Below are 21,579 nucleotides of genomic sequence, written 5' to 3'. Positions count from 1 at the left end.
CATGACCAGGCCACGGCAGAACGTCACGCTATGAAAAGTTGTCAGTAGATTAGATTTGTGGAAATATTATACTCTCTACGGTGGTATGTGGAGTTTGTTTTGCAGAGCCGGACACGATCCTAGTGTTCAAAATCTTCTATGGAGAATTGGGAGGAGGAACCCGCCTTGCAATGCCGAAGACAATCTGTGCGCCGGACTCATCGTCATTGAAGCCTGGTTCAGGGGCTACTGAGGGAGTCCTGGATTAGGGGGTCCTCGGACTGCCGGACTATATACTTTGGCCGGACTGTTGGACTATGAAGATACAAGATTGAAGACTTCGTCCCGTGTCCGGGTGGGACTCTCCTTGGCGTGGAAGGCAAGCTTGGCAATTCGGATCTCTAGATCTCCTCCCTTGTAACCGACTCTGTGTAACCCTAGCCCCCTCCGGTGTCTATATAAGCCGGAGGGTTTAGTCTGTAGGACAACAACAATCATAACCATAGGCTAGCTTCTAGGGTTTAGCCTCTTCGATCTCGTGGTAGATCAACTCTTGTAATACTCATATCATCAAGATCAATCAAGCAGAAAGTAGGGTGTTACCTCCATCAAGAGGGCCCGAACCTGGGTAAACATTGTGTCCCCCGCCTCCTGTTACCATCCGCCTTAGACGCACAGTTCGGGACCCCCTACCCGAGATCCGTCGGTTGTGACACCGACAGTGAGCATTTGTCCAGTTTTCAAGCATATGCCATGTTTATCTGTATTTGCTTGTTAGGTTGGTTGTAGTGAGACTCTGTCCAGTTTTCAATGGCTATATTTGGTTGTTATACTGATCATTTATGCCTTGTTTATTTCAGTCATTCACAATGTGATGTTCATTATGTGCAAGTCGGAACTGTGCTCGACTGCATCAATACCAGTTTGAACGGCTATATTTGGTTCCAGTTATGCCTGGTGCACATGCCCTTTATTTCAGTTTTACACATTTATCCAGTGTGATGTTTAAGCATTACCTACGTTGTATTCATTTTCAACAATACCAGTTTGAATTGCAATATTTAATGGTTGTTAAGCCTGTTGTCGGTAACATTGCCTTCCATTTTCAATCTGCTTTAACAGCATGCTGAAACCAACACATTGAAGCTATCATTTGGAGATGATGTTGTTTACCTTTGCTATATTTGTTTGATGTTAAGGTTGATGTACTTATCATGCCTTTCCACTAGTTATGCAGGACAACAACGGGAGTGGCCACCATTTTCCGCCGAGGTTAGTTTCATCCCTCGGCTTGTACTCCCCCCGTCGTTCCCTAATGTAGTGCATATAGATCCAGTCCTGGACACTTGTTAGCTTCTAATATTGACTTGTTGCTTGTAGGTACATATGCCCTTGGCAAGGATCCACACATCGACCCTTTTTGCGTATGGGGCAATGAGATATTCATGAACAAGCATCAAGTGAGAAAACTGATAAGGATCATTAGCAAAAAGATACGAATGGTGGGAAGCAAATTATCTGTTTATGCTCTATCCAACACAACAGTGAGCTGTAGGATGGTAACTACAAACTCTGCAGCCTTCTCTTTTTACTGCCCATAATGAGTTGTTAGACAACAATGTCTGAATCTTTTTTGTTCGCAGTGGTTCCCGAAGCAGTTCACTCAAGATTACCTCGCAAAGTACATGATTGGTGGACACGCAATGAAGGTTAAAGTATGTCATCTAGACTACAATGAGCATCGAGAAGTCCTAATGAAGACAGTGAAGGATGGATGGGCAACCATCACAAGGGGTTGGCCTAGAGTCGTGCACGCATTACGCATGGAGGAGGGCACAATATGGGCATTCCGCTTCACCCTCTCCAGCAACCAGAATGTCTTTCGCCTCTCTCTTTATAGTCTTTAGTACAACTGTGGTTCATCATTCTTTACTTGGTGCTTCTGTAGTTCTTCAGTATATGTACCTGTGCATCAAATTATGCATTCGTGGTTGAAACTATATTTGTAATAAACATGGTTGGATATGAAATATGTGATTGCCTACTTTCAAATTGAAAACATGTGATTTTTAAATTAGGGATTACAGTGCACACGGTTTGCGAAAGCGAAACGTCTGCGATAGACGTGGAGATCAGACACGTTTGTAGGATCCACTACGTGTGCGATCAATCTCTACTGCACACACAATCAGCAAAGAAAAAACATGTGCAATTAACAACAGCATCGCACACAGTTCTTTCTTATTAAATGTTTGCGATAGTCACCTTATCACACACGCTTCGCAATTATGGACTGTTTGTGATGTTGTGCGCATCACAAACGTTTGGTCATAGAAGAACGCGTGCGATAGGTCGATCATCCGATGCGGGTATGATGGATGAATCGTGTGGGATGTATTCAAGCTTCGCATACAGTTTTATAGCGACAACTGTGTGCCCTCTTACATCGAATCGCATACAGTCGAGGAAAAGTAAATGTGTGTGATTGTCTGCTTCTATAATCGTGAACCGTTTGTGATGGGTCACGCATCGTAAACGTAACACCCACAGAATACCGACTCCGATGGCAATCCAAGCACAAACGAGTTGCAAGGATGGAGCGTTTCGGGCATTCGAGATATCAGAAACAGTTTAGTACGGACAACTGTATGCATCAAGGCTCCCTATCCCTGACGGTTTCTGGGTCGTGTGGGAAGGACCCCTGATAACCCACAAGTATAGGGGATCGTTTGTAGCCTTCTTTCATAAATAAGCGTGTCAAACCCAATGAGGATATAAAGGTAGAACAAATATTCCCTCAAGTTCTATCGACCACCGATACAACTCTACGCACACTTGACATTTGCTTTACCTAAAACAAGTATGAAACTATTGTGCAAGAATAAAACTACTAGTACTTTGCAATAATAAAACTACGAATAAATTGCAAGGCAATAAGATTGGATAGATTTTTTCAACAAGAAAGTCATTTGTCCCTAGGCAATCGATAACAAGTACCGGTAATCATTCTTGTAATTTTATATGAGGGAGAGCCATGAGCTAACATACTTTCCCTACTTGGATCATATGCACTTATGATTGGACCCCTAGCAAGCATCCGCAACTACTAAAGATCATTAAGGCCATGAAACCCAACCATAGCATTAAGTATCAAGTCCTCTTTATCCCATACGCAACAACCCACCTACTCGGGTTTAAGCTTATGTCACGCTCGCAACCCACCATAAGCGAATGATGAACGTATTGCAACACCCTACAGCGGGGATCCCTCATGTTTGCGCGAGACGGAGGGCACCGTAGGACAGCACCATAAATAAAATATACAATCATACCAACCAAGATCACGATTAACCCACAGGACAAAACGGGTCTGCTCAAACATCATAGGATAGCCAAATATCATTGGGAAATAATATATGGAGTTCAGCACCATGTTTAAGTAGAGATTACAGCGGGGAGAAGGGGTGTTACACCGCTGCATAGAGGGGGAGAGAGTTGGTGTTGACGGTAGCAAGATTGTTGATGTAGATTGTCGTCACGATCCTAGCCCCGGCGGCACTCCGGCGCCACCGGGAGAGAGGGGGAGAGAGCCCCCCTCCTTCTTCTTCTTCATTGCCCCCCCCCTAGATGGGTGAAGAGCTCCCACTTTGGTCCATGGCCTCCATGGCGGCGGAGGGGCAGGAGCTCCTCCGACATTGGATCTCCCTCTCTGTTCTCTTCTTTTCTGTGCTTCCCAGATCTGGCCGAAAACCGTTTCTAATATTCCAGGAGATCCGTAACTCCAATTGTGCTGAAATTTAACACGATTTTTTTCCGGATATAAGCTTCCTTGCACCCGAAGTACAGACCCAACCGACATCCGAGGAGGGCACAACCCACCAGGGTGCGCCTGGCCCCTAGGGCACGCCCTGGTGTCTTGTGGGGGATGTGGGCCCCCGTTTCCGTTGATTCCAAGTCCCAAAAATCACATATATTCCAAAATAATTCTCCGTAAATTTTTATCGTGTTTGGACTTTGTTTGATATGGATTTTCCGCGAAACGAAAAACATGCAACAAACAGGAACTGGCACTGGGCACTGGATCAGTAAGTTAGTCCAATAAAGCATATAAATTGTTGCCAAAAGTATGTAAAAGTTGTATAATATTGGCATGGAACAATAAAAAATTATAGATATGATGGAGACGTATCAACCCCCATATGGCAGTCACTCAGCGACGGTTCAGAACGCCTTCGCGGAAAGGGGTTAAAAACCGTTTGTATAGCACATCGTTGTACCAGTGATGTAGTGTCATACACAAGTGGTTTCATCAGTCTTCTCAAGACGTTTTGCTTTAATGTTATAGATCATAGACTTCAAGATTTATCATAAATAAACCATCTCAAAATAAAGGTTTAATAAAAAATCATATTCTCATAATAATTCGAACAACTATTGTTTAAAACTTATAAGAATATCCTTCGCATAATCCATAGGATAATGCATTACATAACTCCGAAGCAAAATAACTATTATTTTATTTCTAAGATAAAACTCAAAGATAAACTGAATAGAATAACATTAACTTTGTATAACTATTATACCTTTACCAGAAGAACATTTGTTCTTATCTACCAAGTACTTCTTGCAGTTACGCTTCCAGTGTCCCTTCTTCTTGCAGTAGAAACATTCAGTATCTTTAGAGGCTCCGCCCTTGTTCTTCTTCTGAGACTCGGTCTTACCGGCTTCAGTAGATTTCTTCTTCTTGTAATTCCCTTCTTCTTGAAACTAGTGGTCTTGTTAACCATCAACAATGTTTTGTTCTTCTGCATTCCAGCTTCCACAGTTTTGAGCATAGCAAACAACTTGTTTGCACTTTTCTCCATCCCATTCATGTTGTAATTCATGATAAAGACATCGTAAGATGGTGGGAGTGAAGCAAGCACAATGTCTGTACCAAGTGTTGGTGGAATTCCAAATTCCAGAGAAGCTAGTCTATCAACATAGCCAGCAAGCTTTACAATATGCTCACTCATTGAGGAATCATCTTTCATCTTGCATTCAATCAAGGCCATGGTTAATTTAAAACATCCGGTCCTTGCCCGTTTCTTGTACAGAACTTCCAGTGATGCAATTATGAATTGAGTAGTGGATCATACAAAATGCTTCTATAGCTCAGGATCCATGCAAGTTAACATGAGGCACTGGACTGAATCATAGTCATCTCTATGAGCAGTGTAAGTAGCAACTTCTTCTGGTGTTGCATCCTTTTCGGGAGCATCACCTGGGGGTTGATCCAACACATACTCCTTAGCACTCCTGAGAACAAATCTCTGGTTCTGGATCCAATCCGCATAGTTTCCACCATTAGCAGCCAACTTTCCCTTCTCTAACATAGGGGCTAAGTTGAATATATTGTGAGCCATTGATCTACAATGAGAGACACAAAAAATATTTAGGCATTATCATAATAAAAAGTTGCACTAAGTTGTTTTAATTTTAACAATATAAAGTGCACTCCCACTCAATTAAATATCTCTCATAATTAATAGTGAGTGATTGAAGATCCAAATCTAGTTCTCAGCCATTGATGTGGACATCACCGATGACGAGAATTTTGACCGGTGGACAATCTATTGCCAATCATATCACCATATGACTCTTGTTCATCTTCGATGCTTTGTGTTCTGAGCTCAGAATGATTCTACTAGAACTTCAAGATAACCGAGTGCTATTTGCACATATGGTCTGACCATCTCCGTCTTACGTCTCTCATCTCGTTTGAACTCATGTGGACATGACGAACTCCGAGATGCTAGAATGTCGTAGACGGTTGTAGCACTAGTCAGAGCACCTTTTAACTTGATATTTATTGTGAGAGGTCGCCCTAATAATTGACTACTGCGCAATCGAAGGGTGCAAACAACGAAGGGATAAACATGACAGGTAGTTCATAAAAGCATGATATGGTATAGCCCTAGGCGTCCGAAATTTCCATGATCATCTTGTTGGAAATATGCCCTAGAGGCAATAATAAATGGTTATTATTATATTTCTTTTTTCATGGTAATTGTCTATTATTCATGCTATAATTGTATTGTCCGGAAATCGTAATACATGTGTGAATACATAGACCACAACGTGTCCCTAGTAAGCCTCTAGTTGACTAGCTCGTTGATCAACAGATAGTCATGGTTTCCTGACTATGGACATTGGATGTCATTGATAATGGGATCACATCATTAGGAGAATGATGTGATGGACAAGACCCAATCCTAAGCATAGCATAAAAGATCGTGTAGTTTCGTTTGCTAGAGCTTTTCCAATGTCAAGTATCTTTTCCTTAGACCATGAGATCGTGCAACTCCCGGATACCGTAGGAGTGCTTTGGGTGTGCCAAACGTCACAACGTAACTGGGTGACTATAAAGGTGCACTACGGGTATCTCCGAAAGTGTCTGTTGGGTTGGCACGGATCGAGACTGGGATTTGTCACTCCGTGTGACGGAGAGGTATCTCTGGGCCCACTCGGTAATGCATCATCATAATGAGCTCAATGTGACTAAGGCGTTAGTCACGGGATCATGCATTGCGGTACGAGTAAAGAGACTTGTCGGTAACGAGATTGAACAAGGTATTGGGATACCGACGATCGAATCTCGGGCAAGTAACATACCGATTGACAAAGGGAATTGCATACGGATTGATTGAATCCTCGACACCGTGGTTCATCCGATGAGATCATCGTGGAACATGTGGGAGCCAACATGGGTATCCAGATCCCGCTGTTGGTTATTGACCGGAGAGGCGTCTCGGTCATGTCTGCATGTCTCCCGAACCCGTAGGGTCTACACACTTAAGGTCCGGTGACGCTAGGGTTGTAGAGATATATGTATGCGGAAACCCGAAAGTTGTTCGGAGTCCCAGATGAGATCCCGGACGTCACGAGAGGTTCCGGAATGGTCCGGAGGTGAAGAATTATATATAGGAAGTCAAGTTTCGGCCACCGGGAAAGTTTCGGGGGTTACCGGTATTGTACCGGGACCACCGGAAGGGTCCCGGGGGTCCATCGGGTGGGGCCACCTATCCCGGAGGGCCCCGTGGGCTGAAAGTGGAAGGGAACCAGCCCTTAGTGGGCTGGGGCGCCCCCCTTGGGCCTCCCCCCTCCGCCTAGGGTTGGGAACCCTAGGGGGGAGCTTCCCCCTTGCCTTGGGGGGCAAGGCACCCCTTCCCCCCCACTTGGCCGCCGCCCCCCCCCCCCTTTGGATCTGATCTCCAGGGCCGGCGCCCCCCCCCCAGGGGGCCTATATAAAGGGGGGAGGGCAGCAACACAACAGCCTTGGGCGCCTCCCTCCTCCCCTGCAACACCTCTCTTTCTCTCGCAGAAGCTTGGCGAAGCCCTGCCGGAGACCCGCTACATCCACCACCACGCCGTCGTGCTGCTGGATCTCCATCAACCTCTCCTTCCCCCTTGCTGGATCAAGAAGGAGGAGACGTCGCTGCACCGTACGTGTGTTGAACACGGAGGTGCCGTCCGTTCGGCACTCGGTCATCGGTGATTTGGATCACAGCGAGTACGACTCCGTCATCCATGTTCATTGGAACGCTTCCGCTTGCGATCTACAAGGGTATGTAGATGCACTCATTTCCCCTCGTTGCTAGTAGACTCCATAGATGCATCTTGGTGAACGTAGGAAAATTTTAAATTATGCTACGATTCCCAACACATCTTCACTCTCAAGTTGAAGCGCCATGATGGCCAATATTTTCTTGCCGTGGCAACCATTTCAAAAACGTTATCGTGGTGGAAATGTCAGAAAACGTTCTCGTGGCAACCGTTTCAAAAATGTTGTCATGGCACCAAATTCAGAAATTCTACCATGGCACGAAACTATTGTTGGAAATATGCCCTAGAGGCAATAATAAATTGGTTATTGTTATATTTCCTCGTTCATGATAATCGTTTATTATCCATGCTAGAATTGTATTGATAGGAAACTCAGATACATGTGTGGATACATAGACAACACCATGTCCCTGGTAAGCCTCTAGTTGACTAGCTCGTGGATCAATAGATGGTTACGGTTTCCTGACCATGGACATTGGATGTCGTTGATAACGGGATCACATCATTAGGAGAATGATGTGATGGACAAGACCCAATCCTAAGCCTAGCACCAGATCGTGTAGTTCATTTGCTCAGAGCTTTTCTAATGTCAAGTATCATTTCCTTAGACCATGAGATTGTGCAACTCCCGGATACCGTAGGAATGCTTTGGGTGTACCAAACGTCACAACGTAACTGGGTGGCTATAAAGGTGCACTACAGGTATCTCCGAAAGTGTCTGTTGGGTTGGCACAAATCGAGACTGGGATTTGTCACTCCGTGTAAACGGAGAGGTATCTCTGGGCCCACTCGGTAGGACATCGTCATAATGTGCACAATGTGACCAAGGAGTTGATCACGGGATGATGTGAGTTACGGAACGAGTAAAGAGACTTGTCGGTAACGAGATTGAACAAGGTATCGGGATACCGACGATCGAATCTCGGGCAAGTAACATACCGGTAGACAAAGGGAATTGAATACGGGATTGATTGAATCCCCGACATCGTGGTTCATCCGATGAGATCATCGTGGAACATGTGGGAGCCAACATGGGTATCCAGATCCCGCTGTTGGTTATTGGCCGGAGAATGTCTCGGTCATGTCTGCATGGTTCCCGAACCCGTAGGGTCTATACACTTAAGGTTCGATGACGCTAGGGTTATAGGGAAAGTATGTACATGGTTACCGAATGTTGTTCGGAGTCCCGAATGAGATCCCGGACATCATGAGGAGTTCCGGAATGGTCCGGAGGTAAAGATTTATATATGGGAAGTCCTGTTTTGGTCACCGGAAAGGTTTCGGGTGCTATCGGTAATGTACCGGGACCACCGGGAGGGTCCCGGGGGTCCACCAGGTGGGGCCACCGGCCCCAGAGGGCTACGTGGGCCAAGTGTGGGAGGGGACTAGCCCCAGGTGGGCTGGTGCGCCCCCCCACAAGGGGCCCAGGGCGCAGGAAGGGGGGGAAGGGGGAAACCCTAGGCTTAGATGGGCCTGAGGCCCATCTAGTGGGGCGCCCCCCTCTCTTCCCCCCTTGGCCGTCCCCCAAGCCCCATCTAGGGCTGGCCGCACCCCTTGGGGGGGAACCCTAGATGGGGTCGCAGCCCCTCCCCCTCCCCTATATATACTTGAGGTTTTGGGGCTGCCAGACACACGAGAAAGTCTCCTTCATAGCGCAGCCCTACCCCTATTCTTCCTCCTCTCCCGCGGTGCTTGGCGAAGCCGCAGGATTGCCACGCTCCTCCATCACCACCACACCGTCGTGCTGCTGCTGGACGGAGTCTTCCCCAACCTCTCCCTCTCTCCTTGCTGGATCAAGGCGTGGGAGACGTCACCGGGCTGCACGTGTGTTGAAAAGGGTCCTTATGAAGGGTAAATAGAAATTGGCATATCACGTTGTGGCTTTTTGCGTAGGTAAGAAACGTTCTTGCTAGAAACCCATAGCAGCCACGTAAAACATGCAACAACAATTAGAGGACGTCTAACTTGTTTTTGCAGGGTATGCTATGTGATGTGATATGGCCAAAAGGATGTGATGAATGATATATGTGATGTATGAGATTGATCATGTTCTTGTAATAGGAATCACGACTTGCATGTCGATTAGTATGACAACCGGCAGGAGCCATAGGAGTTGTCTTAATTTATTGTATGACCTGCGTGTCAATAAAAACGCCACGTAATTACTTTACTTTATTGCTAACCGTTATCCATAGTAGTAGAAGTAATAGTTGGCGAGACAACTTCATGAAGACACGATGATGGAGATCATGATGATGGAGATCATGGTGTCATGCCGGTGACGAAGGTGATCATGCCGCGCCTCGAAGATGGAGATCAGAGGCGCAAGATGATATTGGCCATATCACGTCACTTTATGATTTGCATGTGATGTTTATCATGTTTACATCTTATTTGCTTAGAACGACGGTAGCATAAATAAGATGATCCCTCACTAAAATTTCAAGAGACGTGTTCCCCCTAACTGTGCACCGTTGCGAAGGTTCGTTGTTTCGAAGCACCACGTGATGATCGGGTGTGATAGATTCTAACGTTCGAATACAACGGGTGTTGACGAGCCTAGCATGTACAGACATGGCCTCGGAACACATGCGAAACACTTAGGTTGACTTGACGAGCCTAGCACGTACAGACATGGCCTCGGAACACAAGAGATCGAAAGGTCGAACATGAGTCGTATAGTAGATGCGATCAACATGGAGATGTTCACCGATGATGACTAGTCCGTCTCACGTGATGATCGGACATGGCCTAGTTTGACTCGGATCATGTATCACTTAGATGACTAGAGGGATGTATATCTGAGTGGGAGTTCATTAATCAGATGAACTCAATTATCATGAACATAGTCAAAAGGTCTTTGCAAATCATGTCATAGCTTGCGCTTTAGTTCTACTGTTTAAGATATGTTCCTAGAGAAAATTTAGTTGAAAGTTGGTAGTAGCAATTATGCGGACTGGGTCCGTAAACTGAGGATTGTCCTCATTGCTGCACAGAAGGCTTATGTCCTTAATGCACCGCTCGGTGTGCTGAACCTCAACGTCGTCTGTAGATGTTACGAAACATCTGACATACACGTTTTGATGACTACGTGATAGTTCAGTGCGTAATGCTAACGGTTTAGAATTGTGGCACAAGAGACGTTTTTGAAACGTCGCAGAACATATGAGATGTTCCGAAGACTGAAATTGGGATTTCAGACTAGTGCCCACGTCAAGAGGTATGAGACCTCTGACAAGTTTCTTAAGCCTGCAAACTAAGGGAGAAAAGCTGAATCGTTGAGCATGTGCTCAGATTGTCTGAGTACTACAATCACTTGAATCGAGTGGGAGTTAATCTTCCAGATGAGATAGTGATGGTTCTCCATAAGTCACTGCCACCAAGCTATTAGAGCTTCGTGATGAACTATAACATATCAGGGATAGATGATGATCCTTGAGCAACTCGTGATGTTTGACACCGCGAAAGTAGAAATCAAGAAGGAGCATCAATTGTTGATGGTTAGTAAAACCACTAGTTTCTAGAAGGGCAAGGGCAAGAAGGGATAATTCATGAAACGGCAAATCAGTTGCTGCTCTAGTGAAGAAACCCAAGGTTGAACCCAAACCCGAGACTAAGTGCTTCTGTAATGAGGGGAACGGTCACTGAAGCGGAACTACCCTAGATACTTGGTAGATGAGAAGGCAGGCAAGGTCGACAGAAGTATATTGGATATACATTATATGAATGTGTACTTTACTAGTACTCCGAGCAGCACCAGGGTATTAGATACCGGTTCGGTTGCTAAGTGTTAGTAACTTGAAATAAAAGCTGCGGAATAAACGGAGACTAGCTAAAGGTGAGATGACGATATGTGTTGGAAGTGTTTCCAAGGTTGATGTGATCAAGCATCGCATGCTCCCTCTACCATCGAGATTGGTGTTAAACCTAAATAATTGTTATTTGGTGTTTGCGTTGAGCACAAACATGATTGGATTATGTTTATCGCAATACGGTTATTCATTTAAGGAGAATAATGGTTACTCTGTTTATTTGAATAATACCTTCAATGGTCTTGCACCTAAAATGAATCTCGATCGTAGTGATACACATGTTCATGCCAAAAGATATAAGATAGTAATGATAGTACCACATACTTGTGGCACTGCCATTTGAGTCATATTGGTATAGAACGCATGAAGAAGCTCCATGTAGATGGATCTTTGGACTCAGTCGTTTTTGAAAAGATTGAGACATGCGAACCATGTCTATTGGTATATATGCATGAAGAAACTCCATGCAGATGGATTGTTTGGACTCACTTGATTTTGAATCACTTGAGACATGCAAATCATACCACATGGGCAAGATGACTGAAAGGCCTCGTTTTCAGTAAAATGGAACAAGAGAGCAACTTATTGGAAGTAATACATTTTGATGTATGCAGTCCAATGAGTGCTGAGGCATGCAGTGGATATCGTTATGTTCTTACTTCGCAGATGATTTGAGTAGATGCTGAGTGTATTTACTTGATGAAACACAAGTCTAAATTATTGAAAGGTTCAAGTAATTTCAGAGTGAAGTTGAAGATCGTCGTGACAAGAGGATAAAATGTCTGTGATATGATCATAGAGATGAGTATCTGAGTTACGAGTTTGGCACACAATTAAGACATTGTGGAAAGTGTTTCACAATTAATACCGCCTGGAACACCACAGTGTGATGGTGTGTCCGAATATCATAACTGCACCCTATTGAATATGGTGCATGCCATGATGTCTCTTATCGAATTACCACTATCGTTTATGGGTTAGGCATTAGAGATAACCGCATTCACTTTAAAAGGGGCACCACGCAATTTCATTGAGACGACACCGTTTAGAGAAACCTAAGTTGTCGTTTCTTAAAAGTTTGAGGCTGCGATGCTTATGTGAAAAAGTTTCAGGCTAATAAATGCATCTTCATAGAATACCCAAAGCAGTTGGGCATACCTCCTATTTCAGATCTGGAAGCAAAAGTAATTGCTTCTAGAAACGAGTCCTTTCTCGAGGAAAAGTTTCTCTCGAAAGAATTGAGTGGGAGGATGGTAGAGACTTGATAAGGTTATTGAACCGTCACTTCAACTAGTGTGTAGCAGGGCACAGGAAGTCATTCCTGTGGCACCTAAACCAATTTAAGTGGAAGCTTATGATAGTGATCATGAAACTTCGGATCAAGTCACTACCAAACCTCGTAGGACGATAAGGATGCGTACTACTTCGAGTGGTACGTAACCCTGTCTTAGATATCATATTGTTAGACAATACTGAACCTACGAGCTATGGAGAAGCGATGGTGGGCCCATATTCTGACAAATGGTTAGAAGCCATGAAATCCGAGATAAATGGATCTTTAAGAAGAAGACGGACGTGGACGGTAATGTTACTGTCTATGAAGCTCGACTTGTGGCAAAGAGTATTTCCACAAGTTCAAGGAGTTGACTACGATGAGATTTTCTCGTCCGTAGCGATGCTTAAGTCCGTCGGAATCATGTTAGCATTAGCTGCATTTATGAAATCTGGCAGATGGATGTCAAAACAAGTTTCCTTACCAGTTTTCGTAAGGAAAGGTTGTATGTGATACAATCAGAAAGGTTTTGTCGATCCTAAGGATGCTAAAAGGTATGCTAGCTCCAGCGATCCTTCCATGGACTAGAGCAAGCATCTCGGAGTCAGAATATACGCTTTGATGGAGTGATCAAAGTTTTTGGGTTTATACAAAGTTTGTTAGAAACTTGTATTTACAATAAAGTGAGTGGGAGCGCTACAACATTTCTGATAAGTATATGTGAATGACATATTGTTGATCCAAAATGATGTAATATTTCTGGAAAGCATAAAGGGTTGTTTGACAGGAGTTTTTCAAAGGAAGACCTGGATAAAGCTGCTTACATATTGGGCATCAAGATCTATAGAGATAGATCAAGACGCCTGATGATACTTTCAAAGAACGCACACCTTGACATGATTTTGAAAGAGTTCAAAATAGATCAGCAAAGAAGGAGTTCTTGGCTGTGTTACAAGGTGTGAGTATTGAGTAAGACTCAAGACCTGACCACAGCAGAAGAGAGAGAAAGGACGAAGGTCGTCCCCTATGCTTTAGACGTAGGCTCTACAGTATGCTATGCTGTGTACCTCACATGAAGTGTGCCTTGCCATGAGTTGGTCAAGGGGTACGATAGTGATCCGGGAATGGATCACATGACAGCGGTCGAACTTATCCTTAGTATCTAGTGGACTAAGGAATTTTCTCGATTATGGAGGTGAAAAGGAGTTCGTCGTAAAGGGTTATGTCGATGCGAACTTTGACACTAATCCGGATGACTCTGAGTAGTAAACCGGATTCGTATAGTAGAGCAGTTATTTGAAATGGCTCCAAGTAGCGCGTGGTAGCATCCACAAGATGACATAGATATTCGTAAAGCACACACGGATCTGAAAGGTTCAGACCCGTTGACTAATAACCTCTCTCACAAGCATAACATGATCAAACCAGAACTCATTGAGTGTTAATCACATAGTGATGTGAACTAGATTGTTGACTCTAGTAAACTCTTTAGATGTTGGTCACATGGTGATGTGACCTGTGAGTGTTAATCACATGGTGATGTGAACTAGATTATTGACTCTAGTGCAAGTGGGAGACTGTTGGAAATATGCCCTGGAGGCAATAATAAATTGGTTATTGTTATATTTCCTCGTTCATGATAATCGTTTATTATCCATGCTAGAATTGTATTGATAGGAAACTCAGATACGTGTGTGGATACATAGACAACACCATGTCCCTAGTAAGCCTCTAGTTGACTATCTCGTTGATCAATAGATGGTTACGGTTTCCTGACCATGGACACTGGATGTCGTTGATAACGGGATCACATCATTAGGAGAATGATGTGATGGACAAGACCCAATCCTAAGCCTAGCACCAGATCGTGTAGTTCGTTTGCTCAGAGCTTTTCTAATGTCAAGTATCATTTCCTTAGACCATGAGATTGTGCAACTCCCGGATACCGTAGGAATGCTTTGGGTGTACCAAACGTCACAACGTAACTGGGTGGCTATAAAGGTGCACTACAGGTATCTCCGAAAGTGTTTGTTGGGTTGGCACGAATCGAGACTGGGATTTGTCACTCCGTGTAAACGGAGAGGTATCTCTGGGCCCACTCGGTAGGACATCATCATAATGTGCACAATGTGACCAAGGAGTTGATCACGGGATGATGTGAGTTACAGAACGAGTAAAGAGACTTGCCGGTAACGAGATTGAACAAGGTATCGGGATACCGACGATCGAATCTCGGGCAAGTAACATACCGGTAGACAAAGGGAATTGAATAGGGATTGATTGAATCCCCGACATCGTGGTTCATCCGATGAGATCCTCTCAAAACCTGATACTCTCTGAAACCCTTCCGGTGACCCTGAAACGCTTCCGGATCCTCTCAAAACTATTTTGGATATTCATGAAATAATTCCACCAATATATTCTCATGACCCCGTCCTACTAATACTCAGCAATTGCTTAATTTTTTACTACATATTAACTATATAAACTTAATTTTTTTAATTCAAACCTCCAGTAATTGCTTGCGTTATTCAATGCAAAAGAAAATTGCTTGCTTTATTCGCATTTTTGACAATGCTACATTTTGCAATATACGCAGGACAACTTGCATTGTGATACAAAGGAAGAATAACCTACACTGCCTAGGACCAACAATAATATACTGCATGCTTGCGTTGATAACCACATTGCTCAGTTTCTATTGTGACCAAGAAATTTATAACTTTTCATCGATAGAAAGCTATATCTATTAACTCAAGTATAAAGTCATGAATGGATCCAGTTTATGTTCTTTGTTGCAGTTATGATCTCAATAGAAACCTAACATGTGTAACCTAAAGTGTGTTAAACTACATTCATTGCTCAATTGATTTCGCATTAATCATTTCTTAAACATCTTTCGGTTAGATATTCTTTCCCCCGCAAGACAACTATATAAGACCAGCCCATAACATCGTACTCGCTACAACTTGCATCTTTGAAATCTGGAAAATTTGACTATTGGCACAAACATGGACACCCAATACGAAGGCAAGAAGTATGGCTACTACATACAATGTTGTTATCTACCTCCATGTGCGTGCCGCAAATAACAACATACACATCAATCTGTCCCCATAATGCAATGTGGTGGACCAAATAATGTTCTGCCAAGCGGGGTGAAAGGCTATTTCGAGAATAATGTTCTGCCCCACTCGTCAACTTATTCATCAAGGGAGACTCAGAAGAAGTACATGGAGGCTACTTCAAAGATGAATACTACAAACCACCAATGTCTTTTACTTCGAGAGAAACTATTGCACGTGAAGACAACAACAAAAAACAATCTAAGGATCGTCCTTTCAGGCCCAACAAATACCTCTTCAAGTACATTAAGAAAGAAACCACACATGTCCAGATAGTTCTCAACGAAGAAGACCCCGTCGTGACATCTACAAATAAATTTAAGTATATATTATGCTCTTTTTATATTCAATAAATAATTATGATTATACATATGTATTCTCTAGTTTCAACTATCATATTGTTGATCCAAACATTCATCTTCAATAGAACAAAATGCCATCCAAATGTATTGTAACCAATTCTCGCCGCAACGCACGGGGTATTATCTACTTCAAAGAATTCATCGATTCATCCGATTCAGACATTGATGGTGACAAAGATGCTGAGATGATGGTGGTGAGGAGCATCCCTGAAGACATGGAGACGAAAGTGGAGCATGTTCTCAATTTCAGTGGTTCAATCAAGTGAGCGGAAAAAGGAACATACACCCTCAAGATCGTGATTTTCTTTTACGTTTCAATTATGCACTCAGAATCTACTATATCACTAAGCTCCCTAGAGGGTGAAGACCTATCATTCAATTGAGGATGTTGGTTTTTCACTGGGTTCCCAATTTGACATGGTCAACGATTTTTAATAAGCTCTCTTGTTCAAGTGAGGTGTTCAACAGTCTTAAATATGGTTCATGATTTTAATTGGTCAATGATTTCTCAAATCAACCATCAGCAACAATAGAAATATATCAGTATCAATTTGCTCGATCTTTTTTTAAGATTTCTAGTCAAAGGACTGCTGAAAACATGAAAAGGAACAAAAAACATGAACGCCTTTCTGCAAGTCTTTGACCAAAGAAATAACCACGTGCTCGCGTCAACGGCAGCCGGTTCGCACTTCGCAGAAGCGCACCCCCTCCGCAGTCACCACCAACTCCACTCCGCCCGCCTCTTCCATCTACAAGTACCGTCTCTTCCGCTGCGCCGCACCCCGTACGCCCAGCGCCGACCACCAACCCCTTCCGTCTAGGCAAGCAACCCGGCGGCGCGAACACCAAGTCCCCCCGGCGGCCGCAGCAATGCTCCTAACCAAGCCCCACCCCGCCCTCACCCTCCCCTCCGCATCCCTCCCAAATCCTAACCTAAAGGCCGCCCGCGTCAGGCCCCTCGCCTCCTCCGCGCCCCATGGACGCCGCGGGCTCCGCGTCTCGGCCTCCTCCTCCTCCCTGGCGCCAGCGCAGGCCGCGTCCGCGGCGCTGAACCGCGTGGACGTCCTGTCGGAGGCGCTCCCCTTCATCCAGCGGTTCAAGGGCAAGACGGTGGTGGTCAAGTACGGCGGCGCGGCCATGAAGTCGCCGGAGCTGCAGGCGTCGGTGATCCGCGACCTGGTCCTCCTCTCCTGCGTCGGCCTGCGCCCCGTGCTCGTGCACGGCGGCGGCCCGGAGATCAACTCCTGGCTGCAGCGCGTCGGCGTCGAGCCGCAGTTCCGCAACGGCCTCCGCGTCACCGACGCGCTCACCATGGAGGTCGTCGAGATGGTGCTGGTCGGCAAGGTCAACAAGCAGCTCGTCTCCCTCATCAGCCTCGCCGGCGCCACCGCCGTTGGCCTCTGCGGCAAGGACGCGCGCCTCCTCACGGCGCGCCCCTCCCCCGACGCCGCAGCCCTCGGGTTCGTCGGCGAGGTCACGCGCGTCGACCCCTCTGTGCTCCACCCGATCATCGCCTCCGGCCACATCCCGGTCATCGCCACCGTGGCTGCCGACGAGACCGGGCAAGCCTATAACATCAACGCCGACACTGCGGCGGGGGAGATCGCGGCTGCCATTGGCGCCGAGAAGCTGTTGCTGATCACTGACGTGTCCGGCATACTCGCGGACCGGGATGACCCCGGGAGCCTGGTGAAGGAGATTGACATCGCCGGCGTACGGCGGATGGTGGCCGAGGGCAAGGTGGGTGGGGGCATGATACCCAAGGTGGGGTGCTGCGTGCGCGCGCTGGCGCAGGGCGTGCACACGGCCAGCATCATTGACGGCCGCGTCCCGCACTCTCTCCTGCTCGAAATCCTCACCGACGAGGGCACCGGCACCATGATCACCGGCTGAAACTTGTTTGTTTGTTGTTGTTTTTTTCTTTTCTTTTTTGGTTCACATTCTTTGGGTTGGATGGTTTTGCATCCCTCATTTGTGTTAAATGTGTTTTCGATTCGAATCCTGAACAAGGAGTGGTGAAAGATTGCAGCTTTAAGCAGAATATATACATTTCGTGGCAAGATTTTCCAATTCTTTTCAGCATTCTATCTATTGTCTGAAACTACTCGCTGGCGCTGCTCAAGCTCTACACGCAGGGCCACCGGGTTGGAAAGCATCACACGATGAAGAATCCTCATTGACTTTACAGTTACAGAAACGAAAAACAGAGTCAAAACAAACAATACCTTTACAACAGTTTCATGAGCAAATGATTACAGCCCAGTAATAATCAATGTACAAGTTTCGTGTGCCTGTGATGTCCTACAAAACGTGTTCGTAGAAATCTTGCAATCACCACACTTCGAAATCCCACGGCTCATAACTGTATCCAAAAGCACCAGGAAATAAAATAAGATAAGCACACTGCATGCAAGCTTAAACATTTAACTACGATCAACCATGGTTACCACACCGGCAATGTAAATTCGGCGGCCTTTCAAACCAAGTCCGTGATCAATCTTGACTAAACTACGCTCACTAGATGATGTGCCCCTGCACCATAACTAAGAGGGCATGAAAACACTGAAATTTAAAGTCGACGGGTTGTTGTGCTCACTTGGTACGAGCAACGGCCACCACGATGAAGACGAACACCGAGAGCATGAAGGACACCTTCACTGCATCGCTGTACAGATCGGGCTTGTCTTCGTCGCTTTGAGGGTGGAAGAGCATGCTGACAATCTTCGCTATATTATCGAAGAATTCCGTTATTTTTGCCTGGGTGTTGGCCAGGATCCACTTAAGCACTACAGCAGGGCCGCAAGAGTTTCCCTTTCTATTAACTTCTTTGCCTGAAAGATGTGGTAGAATGCAGTAAGACAAGGCATGTATGTATACCCAGACGAAAATAATAATACAACTGTCAATTAATAATTTGGCAAGAGTACACAAATCTGATCAAAATAGTCATTAGATGGCATCTGCCTGACTAGGGGGGAAAATGACACTCTTCTAGGAAACAAACATATATATGTGACGCTGTGGTTTATGCCAAACATAGCTGATCATAAACGTTTTAGTGTAAACATACCATCCTGGAAAGATCTCCTGAATTCTTGCACTGCCTCGTTATTCATTACAGCATCCCATACAGTCCTATCACATGACAAGGACATAACCATTTTCTGCAAGGTAGAGAAGAACTATTAAGAAATTTGACCGTGCACAATAACACAAGTGTTACAATCAAACATGCAGCTTCGGAGCACATGAAGATAGGTTATGAATAATTCACCTGAACATTAGGGTCTCTTTGCAATAGACGGAAGGCATCCAAAACATTCCTATGCTCCCTGGTCAGAAGAGCAGTAGAGTTGAGAACATATGCAGCAGGTTCGACCCAATCGTCTGATCCTGATGAATTGGTTGATGAGGAATGCTCTGAGTTGGACAGCAGTGCTAGTTGTTTCTCAGTTTCATCTGAATTCACATCATAATAAGAACCCTCAAACACCCTGAAAAACAAAACAGTAAATCGATTAAATGAAGAGTAAGAGCAGAAACTGCATCTAAATGATCCTCTTTTAGTACTCTCTCCGTAAAGAAATATAAGAGTGATCAAATCACTCTTATATTTCTTTAAGGAGGGACCATTAGATAAAGGTCTATAACAGCTCTGTTGAAATGACTATGTCACATAAGCTATCAGAAAACAACAAAACAACGGAAGCAACTATCAAAAGTAGAGAGTTTGATCATTTCCTATTTAAAAGTACAAGCACCATCTAACCCTGATTGAAAGTTGCTGCGCTCAATACTTGCGGATCCTAACACCCTATAACGTCCCAGACAGCACATAGCCACAGCCACTAATTACCATTGTAACGAAATCATGGATTCGTGATTATCTCATTTTGGTGGGGTTTCAATCGATGGCTGAAAGTCCTAGCGTCTATCTGCGTAAACCAATGAAGTACACGATACTGCCCCTGAGCCCCATCCAATCATGTTAAAGGAACCGATCAGTACCATAAACAGCACGCAGACAAAATAACACGTTGTGGGAGACGTTTTTGTCGTTGTGCCCGAGAGGAACTAAGTTTCTCAGATCATACTGAAGTCCGAAGTCTGGAACTGAATTGAAACCATACGAGCGAGGTTAACTCTGCAGGCCAATCACCAGCACACGGGAAGGGAGCACCGAAAAGCACATACAAATCCTCCAATCCAATCTAAGCAAGCGAACGAGCGGGAGCAAAGGAATCTTACTCCTGGATGCTAGAGAAGGCGGCGCGGACTTCGTCCCCGGTGGGCGGGGACCAGAACACGACCCTGTAGTCGCTGTCCACCTCCGCGTCGCCGGCGCCCGGAGCCGCCCCGTCGGCCGCGGCGACGACGACCTCCTCCCAGTCGTCCTCCCCGTCGCGGCGCAGCGTGCGGGACTCCCAGCACGCGGCGGCCGCGACGGCGGAGGGCGGGGGCGGGGACGTGGCCCGCAGGAGCATGCCGCCGCCGCCGCCGCCTCGGCTGCGCGGGCGGCCCCCGGACGAGGCGGCGCCGGGGGACGTGGCGGACGTGGAGGCGCCGCCGAACCCGGACGAGGAGCGCACGGCGCGGGTGGCGACGCGCAGGAGGTGCCGGCCGGGCGGGTTCCTCATCGGCGGTGACGACGGTGAGGGCTCGCCCTCGCCTGCGCTATCCAATCCAATCTTCTTCTGCCGCTGCTGATGCGTTCTGACTGCTTCGTCGCCGTGCGCGCGTGTGTGGGGATAAGAAATAACGAGAACGGAGTATTGACAGGGAAGTTGGTTGCGGAACCCGTTGCGGTGTGGTTTCATATCTAGGAGGAGGGATGGAGAGGTGGAGTATTGCTTGGGGTCACCCAACTTGCACCACCTCGTTTGGTTCCGTGCGGTGTTGAGCGTGCTCATTGGTTGCTTTGTTTTTCAGTTTTTGTGGTTCAATTGAATTTGCTTTAGCTTAGCAACATCACGTGAAGCCATGTCAAACTGCTTGTGTAGAAAATTAAATAGTGCCCCCTCTGTATCAAAAATATAACACTCTTTTGACAATGTCATAGTATCAAAAACCGTCTTGTATTTTGATACAGACGGAGTATAGCCGATCTTTAGGATCTTATACATTTCCCTCCAAAAAAGAAAGAAACATATGAGCCATTCTTTTGAAACTTGGCGGAATTAATACACATAATTTAGGAAAAGGATTTAAAGCATACATGTTGGTAAAATGAAGAAACAAGTCCTTGTGAAATCCAGTGTCAATATTTGGGCGTTGTGCAAAAATCACAAAATATGCTTATGTGCAATAGGTTACACTATAATGTATCCAACATTTTTGGAGATTTTATATGTTTAATGCACTCTTTTTCTGCAGTGAATATGTTATGAACGTTCTGTAAATGGTAAAAATGCACGACTACATTG

The 21,579-nt window shown here is 45.3% G+C and overlaps 2 protein-coding genes across 2 annotated transcripts; one reads left to right on the top strand and one right to left on the bottom strand.

Moving 5' to 3' along the window:
* Nucleotides 1–16,905: 16,905 nt before the first annotated feature.
* On the top strand, nucleotides 16,906–18,216 carry LOC109762529 (uncharacterized). Its single transcript, XM_020321390.4, has one exon. It carries the CDS (start codon nucleotides 17,027–17,029, stop codon nucleotides 18,047–18,049), a length of 1,023 nt encoding a protein of 340 aa, XP_020176979.1. The 5' UTR covers nucleotides 16,906–17,026; the 3' UTR covers nucleotides 18,050–18,216.
* An 85-nt stretch (nucleotides 18,217–18,301) lies between these two features.
* On the bottom strand, nucleotides 18,302–20,960 carry LOC109762528 (uncharacterized). Its single transcript, XM_020321389.4, has 5 exons — nucleotides 20,405–20,960; nucleotides 19,431–19,650; nucleotides 19,227–19,320; nucleotides 18,753–18,987; nucleotides 18,302–18,518 (listed from the first exon to the last, which is right to left on the bottom strand). The coding sequence occupies exons 1-5, from the start codon at nucleotides 20,791–20,793 to the stop codon at nucleotides 18,488–18,490; spliced, it is 969 nt and encodes a 322-aa protein (XP_020176978.1). The 5' UTR covers nucleotides 20,794–20,960; the 3' UTR covers nucleotides 18,302–18,487.
* Nucleotides 20,961–21,579: the final 619 nt, after the last annotated feature.

This window comes from Aegilops tauschii, chromosome 6 (genome assembly GCF_002575655.3).
Source record: "Aegilops tauschii subsp. strangulata cultivar AL8/78 chromosome 6, Aet v6.0, whole genome shotgun sequence".
Taxonomy (NCBI): Eukaryota; Viridiplantae; Streptophyta; class Magnoliopsida; order Poales; family Poaceae; genus Aegilops; species Aegilops tauschii.
This window is presented reverse-complemented; position numbering and strand designations above follow the sequence as displayed.

Bases quoted from the DNA above. Each gene is read 5' to 3' on its own strand.
- LOC109762529 (XM_020321390.4), top strand. From the start codon at position 17,027: ATGCTCCTAACCAAGCCCCACCCCGCCCTCACCCTCCCCTCCGCATCC.
- LOC109762528 (XM_020321389.4), bottom strand. From the start codon at position 20,793: ATGAGGAACCCGCCCGGCCGGCACCTCCTGCGCGTCGCCACCCGCGCC. The intron at 19,321-19,430 runs GTGAATTATTCA...TCTACCTTGCAG, and splicing joins AAAGAGACCCTAATGTTCAG to AAAATGGTTATGTCCTTGTC. The intron at 18,988-19,226 runs GTATGTTTACAC...CACATCTTTCAG, and splicing joins CAGGAGATCTTTCCAGGATG to GCAAAGAAGTTAATAGAAAG.